The sequence below is a fragment of the Elgaria multicarinata genome, chromosome 8 (assembly GCF_023053635.1).
Source record: "Elgaria multicarinata webbii isolate HBS135686 ecotype San Diego chromosome 8, rElgMul1.1.pri, whole genome shotgun sequence".
Taxonomy (NCBI): domain Eukaryota; kingdom Metazoa; phylum Chordata; class Lepidosauria; order Squamata; family Anguidae; genus Elgaria; species Elgaria multicarinata.
In genome coordinates, this window is record NC_086178.1 from 48,343,180 (window position 1) to 48,350,076 (window position 6,897).

Sequence of the window (6,897 nt, forward strand, 5' to 3'; positions counted from 1 at the left end):
GGACCTGGCCACCTTTACAAAAGAAATTAGTTAAAATGATTGTTCATCTGCCCACCCTTTGAAACAAGCAAAACAAACTTTCCCTCCTCCCCACCTGTAAACCTTTCCCCAGCCAAGGGACAGCAACAGTCTCAGCCCATGCGCTCCCTCCTGCTTCCTACAAACGGTGTCCCTTCCTTGGAGTTTGTTTAATATGATCTTAGGGGAAAGTATAGTGTGTTGTTTTATCGTAATTGTGTGGTTTCAGGCTGCTGTACTATTGTATTTGCGCAGAAATAAAGAAATATTTTTTTAAAATAAAAAAATTAACTGCAGGGGACAGGAGAATGTAGGGGGCGGGGCAGGAGATTTCGCCAGCATAGTAGCGCTCCAGGTGAAAAGATACATGAGATGCAACAACGCACAGACGTGAAAGTGCCCAGTGCTTGACTTGCTAAGGAAACGGAGGGGGAAACCATGGTTGAAAACCAGATAAAAACAGTAGGTGTGATGGAGCTCCTAGTCCTGATGGTGTCAGGATGCAGATCAAAGCTCAATTCTTACTAATGTGTGTCTTGTTGATTTGTTCTCAAAAGGTCCTGCGGTTGTGTAATTTTGGCAAGTGAGCTGGGTTTCTGAACTTCAACAGTTTGTTGTGGAACTGTTTCCTATACAGGAGTCTACTGTATTGAAGTTCAGGGGTCACCAAACGCCGGCACATCCCCCTTGTTGCCTTATCCAGCCCAGGTTTCAAGTTATAGCCTAGGATTTGTGCCTTGCCATACTGCAGCGGTGCCAAGTCCTGGTCTCTAATGCTCATTGGGACTACGCTGCTCCCTTCCTGAAGACAAACCTTTGCCAGCTCTTCCCGCTTCTGCTGCAAGGCCCTCACTTCCTGCCGCATGTGCTCCCGGCCAATGTGCCAGTCTATCTTTTCCCAGAATGTCCTGTTGAAATGCACATAAAGCTCCCAGTCTAGCTTATTCCAGCTCTTTATCTTTTCTGTGGTTCCTTCTGAAAGATGGACCTTGGTGCTATGGTGTCTGCTGTTGAGAGGGAAGGAGACAACATCCTCCAAGTCCCAGCACAAAGCCTTCTTCAGCAGTACCATGGACTCGTCGAAGTACTCTGAGATCAGGAGAAGGTCAAATTGCGCCTCGATGGTGTGCAGCATGAGTTGGACGTGTTTTGCCGAGAAGTTCCCATTGTGGTTATATCCAAAATCGAACGTCATCAGGTTTTTGGCATAATGGCTATCCTGGGCAGAGGCATTGTAAAACTGGGAAGCCTGATTGAGAAATTCCTCCAGGTTCCTGGCTTTGGCGAACGGGGACATCATTTTGTAATAGGTGAATGAAGATTCCATGAGATCAACAGGATTCCGGAGGATAGCAAAGTAAAAGGTAGATTTTGGCATCACTCTGGCAACCTGGGAATAGGAACAGAGTGGGGGTGAGGGGTGGAGATAATCTGAGTCACAAAATTCACCTGTTTCCACTTCTCCACTTTGTTTTTGGCACAACACACTACTCTTGCAACACACCATTAAGTGCAGGAAATGATCACGTATGCTTCCCCATGTACCTCAACTATTTCCTCTCCCTTTTTCTCTCTTGTGTTGTTATCTAGACTGTAACCCTTTGGGCCAGGGACTTGTCCTCTCATCCTTATGAAAATGTCATGCATGTGGATGACACCAGATCAGGATTATTAAATAGTGACAGGAATTGAAAACTTTGCGTTCTATTTATAATTTATTACTTCTTTTATTATTATTAACATTCATATACCGCCTTATCTGCTAACAAACAAACAAACTCATCAAAGCAGTAGATAAAAAATTTAAACAATAAAACCTTGCAACAACGGCATAGTGGCTAAAGTGTTGGACTGGGAGTTGGGAGATCTGGATTCTAGTCCCCACTCGGCCATGGAAACCCACTGGGTGACTTTGGGCCAGTCACAGACTCTCAGCCCAACCTACCTCACAGGGTTGTTGTTGTGAGGATAAAATGGAGAGGAGGAGGATTATGTACGCTGCCTTGGGTTCTTTGGAGGAAAAAAGGCGGGATATAAATGCAATAATAAATCAATAATCAGTAATAAAAATGACAACATTAAAAAGAGTTAACATGTTAAAATTACCAGTTTTATATCTTGCCTTTCTGTCAAAAAGGCTATTCAAAGCATCTGACACTAGGAGATCATCTATGTTCTAAACATACACCGACTTGTTTAAATTACCATTTAAACTACAGTGATCCAATTGGGAAAATATATAGGTGCCTTAGGTGTTACTCTGAGACAGACTTCCCTAAATTGGTGCCGTACAGATGTGTTGAACTACAAACCCATCATCCCCAGCCATTGGCTGGAGATTATATAGGTTGTAGTCCAACACATTTGGAGGGCACCAGGTTGGGGAAGGCTGCTCTGAGGTGTGTTTCTTAAATTTACCTTCTGTCCTACAGATAGTTCTGGTATTTCAGTTTGTTGGTTCTTTCTCCTGTCAGTATGAGGCATGCTATGATTTGGTTACCTTATAATCTGACTCCTAGAATATGGGCTGGGGACCTCTGCAGGTTTACATTGTTGTGATTCCATCCTGCTTAATATTGGTCACATGCGGCCAAATTCTCCAGATCTGAAAGAGGCATATCCTGCAGCAAAGTCCTGGTCCTTCTCACCATCCCTTTCAACTCCCAGCACTCCTCCCTCGCCTCTGGGGGCCCCCTTTTCTACAAACAAGGCCAGCCCAAGACATTTTGCTGCCTGAGGCAAAGGACAGATTCCCCCCTCCCCCCCCCAACAAAAAAACAGGGCTTAGGTTTAGTACTGCAGTGGGCTTTGTAGTTTATAGCTAGAATTTAATCAGAAGTAGTCTAGAAGAGATTGGGATTATTTAGCTTGTGGGATGTCAGAATCTGTGTGAGTTTATTTCTGTCAGCTTTCTCACAGAGACCTTCCAGCCTCCCTCCTTGCCAAAGCCAAGCTAGCATAGGGTGACCAACTGTCAGGATTTCCCCGGATTTGTCCTGGTTTTTGTTCTTTCCATGGTGTCAGGGGGGATTTTCTATCATTTTCAATAATGTCCTGGAATGACACACCTTCCCCTTTAAGGCTGCCATTAGCATGGCAGGAGGGAGTGACATGCTTTCTTGAGGCACATCATTCCCCCACCCCGAGCTCCAATTGAGGTCTTAAAGGGGAAAGTGGGTCATTCCTGGACATTATAGAAAAGGCCCCAATTGGAGTGGATGGTGGTGGTGCAGAATGAAATCCTTTCCCCTCCTCCACTCCAATCGGGTTCTTTAAAGTGGCGGGGGAATAACGTACTTTCTGCAGGACTCAGAAAGCTGCTTCCCCACACGCACACTAGGTGTCCTCTTTTTTGGTTTCCCAAATATGGTCACCCTAAGCTAGCAGGTAAACAGAGAATAAGGTGACTCCCCCACCTCTGCTCTAAAAACACTGACAAAGATAAACTTACATAGAATCTAACTTTCTGCAAGCTGAATAAGCGATAAACTACAAGGCCCACTGCCGTGCTGAAGCTAGGCCCTGACACCCTCCCACCATTCCAAGTACAGAAGCTAACTTGACGAGAAACTGGATTTTACTTCAGCCCTGGCAATGGGACTGTATTTGACTGCACCTGATGGCTTAGACGGGTAATTTGGGATTGCAGAGCAAACACAGCTCTGTCCTCCCCACAATTTGCTTACGCTCCCCACATCCAGGCATCTGCTGCCTGAGGTAGCCACTTCAGTCTACCTAACAGTAGGGGTGGTCCTGCTTCCAAACGCTATACTTTTTCAGAACAATGACAGCTCAGCTCTGGAATTGGAGCAAATAAGAGTTCTGGCTCTTACCTCTGGCTGAAAGAACCTCATATGATGACACATAATGTGGAAGTGGGAAGCTTTGCCTGGAGCAAATCCTTCCACCATTGCCGTTGTGAAATAATTGGGATAGTACAACTGACTGGCGCCATTGGTTGGCAAGGCAAAGGTGAGGTTGTGGGTCTCGCCAAAACGGAACAAGATGTTCATGACAGTGCTGCTGGCGCTCTTGTGCACTTTCAGAAAAAACACATGGGTCTTGGGTTTGCATGCTGCAGCCGCAACTTGAGAAAAGTCAGAGATGTTTGCTCCAGCTGTTCTTCCACTCTTTGGAAGAACCACTTTTCCTGGCTTTCTTGATGCCAACTCAGTTGGCCTTTTGACTTTTAGAGCAACAGAGGCCTGAGACTTAGTCATTGCTGTACCATTGGCAGAGCATCTTCTCCCAGGTTCTTGAATACCAGAGGTTTGATCATCTGTAGTGAAGCCCACTGCAGCTTCTGCCAGCCTGATCTGGGAAGTTCCAGCCTTTCTTATAGCAACAGGCTTTGTATTGTCCTCAGAGGTCACTGCTACTTGGGCTCTTACAGGGATCTTTTTGGTGCTGTGGTTCAGGTCCTCCAGACCTATGGTTATATGGGCAATTGTTCCCCTCTTAATACTCTGTGCAGATGATTTGGGCATGATCTCTTCACTGCTGAAACTGGCATCCAGCTGCTTGATTCTGTTGAATGCTTTCCTCAGTTTCATGGCATGCCTATTGTCCTCTGCATCCTTTTCTTTCTCCCTGTTCTGTGGGGTGGTGATCTTCTTTTGCACATGTTCTGAATAAAGGTCAGAAGAGTTTGGACTCATTTGAACCCGGAATTTTTTTTCTTTGGCTCTGCTTTCCTTGAGGTCCAGCTGCTTCAGTTTCAAATCACACCTACAATTGCTAAGAAGAAGAGAATATGTATCCTTCAGATATTGACTGTACCACTGTGTCCAAACACTTTCCAAAATCACCTCTGGAGATATCTTATTATTAAAATGTAATAATGAAGGAATAGAGGGGGAAACGGTTAAACTCCCCCTCCCTGCCCTGCTGCAAATACAATTATTATCAACCCACCATCAGTGGCTGCTATGCATTTTTGAAAACTGTGCACATTAAAACGCAATGACGTACATAATGTCAATGTATTTTTTTTCCTTAAAAGGGTCATTGTCAGGGAGCCAGGTGAAATTGAACTGGTGGCAGATTGAAGCAGGCAATTGCCGTCTTTTGGGCAGCTGCATGTGGTGTGTGTGTGTGTGTAATACAAAATGTGTCATCTTGTCCAGGACTGAACCTACCTGGTGCACTTGAACTTCTCGACAACTTGGAGTATTGCACAGAGGAGGAAGAGGAGAAAAAGGGCAATCCAGAGCTTTCCCAGTGGGCTGCTATATCTGAGCTTCCATTTCCTTACAGGGAGGGAAGGAAAAACATCAGCCTAATCTGGGCTTTTTGATTTCAATAGCATTTTATGCAGAAGGCACAAGTCTATGGAAGTGGAAGTGAAAAGACTTAAACCAAATGCCAAGCAGACTCAGTCCCCCCCCCCCCCGTTAGCCAAAAGTCACACTTGGGGGCTGTCTTCACAGCGCTGGATTTGCCCTGCCTCCCGGGGCAGTGTTGGCTAATCCTGATGCCAAGGAGAGAGAACAGTTTCTGGGCAGCCATCCAAGTCCCAGAGTTTCCCTGCCCTGTTCCTGGTGGAAGGTGACCAATCACTGGTCACCTTCCACCAGGCTACACCCCTGGGATGACCCCAGATTGGCCCTGGAGCGACATTGCATGGTGGAAGCACCGTATCGACTTTGCTCAGTTTGAAAAAGTTTTTTCTAATTGTAGCATCCAGGGGAAGCTCTGCAGTGGCTGCAAAGCTGCGCTTGTGTCATCTAATCGATGCGGCACAGATCCACAGCCACCCTGGGGCTTTCCCCATGTATAGACAGCCCCTTGGAGAAGAAAACCATTGCACTCCAGATGTTGTGTACTTCAACTCCCATCCACCCCATCTGGCATGGCCAATAGTCAGAAATGCTGGGAATTGTAGCCTCCCATTAGACATCTCCCATTAGGAGCAACCCAGCGCATTCATTATTTCTGACAACATAATATAATGTGCTTTCATTAATTATGGTTTTGCAAAGGTACAACAAAACTTCCAGAGCTCTGAACTGGTTCATCAGCTCAGGACATTTGGAGCCTGCCTTCATGGCACCACTCTGCCGCTAACCCTGCACTTTCGCTGCTGGAAGATGGCAGCAGGTAATCCCAACGAGGGATGCAGCATGGGATTTCCAGTGGCCAAGAGGCTCATTGGGCCTGCCCCCTGCCTGGCGACCAATCAGAGGTCGCCTTCCACCTGGGAACACCCCTGGCTTGATGGTGGAGCGAGGTCAGACAGCAGAAAAGCAGTCGTGACCTTGCTTCAGCGGGAAAAGTCAGGGCGAGTCCCTGATTTTTTCAAAGCGCAGCTTCCTCTGTTTGCCCTGCGGTGGCTGCGAATCAGCGGCTGTGCTGTATAACCCTGCACTGTGAGTAATCTTTCTTTACTGCTGTAGCAGGCTTAGGCATGAGTGATTCAGCTTAAGGCTGCATTATTAAATCCCCCTCATCCCACTGCTGGCAGGGAACTTGTGCCTTTAACAGCTTTATGAGTGGCAGAGATTGAAAAGGTAGTACATCCCTATGACAAGCCCTGGAAAACATTCTCCAAGGCAAAGCAAGTAACTTTTGCCTCTCTAAAGAAAAAGAAACACACCAAACTGTCTAAGCTGTTGTGTACTTCAATTATCCTCAACAGGAACACCTTGGAACTATCCAGCATCACTGTGAATTTATCCAGCTGCACACTGAGCCAGGTGGAAGAGCCTGTTCTTTCATGGGGCCAGTCCTTTTGTCCCACTGAATCAACACACATGATAGATGTGGTGACCTAGAGGCTTTTTTTCTACTCCTCAGGGAATACTACCACTCTAGGGGTGACCAGATGACCCGGAAAACCCTGAAGACCTCTGGAAAAACGGGGGTTCTCTGGGGTAACTG

The 6,897-nt window shown here is 46.3% G+C and overlaps 1 protein-coding gene across 1 annotated transcript; it reads right to left on the reverse strand.

The window, feature by feature from the left end:
* Positions 1–568: 568 nt before the first annotated feature.
* Positions 569–4,676, reverse strand: LOC134403124 (galactose-3-O-sulfotransferase 2-like). Its single transcript, XM_063133230.1, has 2 exons — positions 3,852–4,676; positions 569–1,408 (listed from the first exon to the last, which is right to left on the reverse strand). The coding sequence occupies exons 1-2, from the start codon at positions 4,674–4,676 to the stop codon at positions 569–571; spliced, it is 1,665 nt and encodes a 554-aa protein (XP_062989300.1).
* Positions 4,677–6,897: the final 2,221 nt, after the last annotated feature.

Bases quoted from the DNA above. Each gene is read 5' to 3' on its own strand.
- LOC134403124 (XM_063133230.1), bottom strand. From the start codon at position 4,676: ATGAGTCCAAACTCTTCTGACCTTTATTCAGAACATGTGCAAAAGAAG. The intron at 1,409-3,851 runs GTAAGAGCCAGA...TCCTATTCCCAG, and splicing joins TGAGGTTCTTTCAGCCAGAG to GTTGCCAGAGTGATGCCAAA.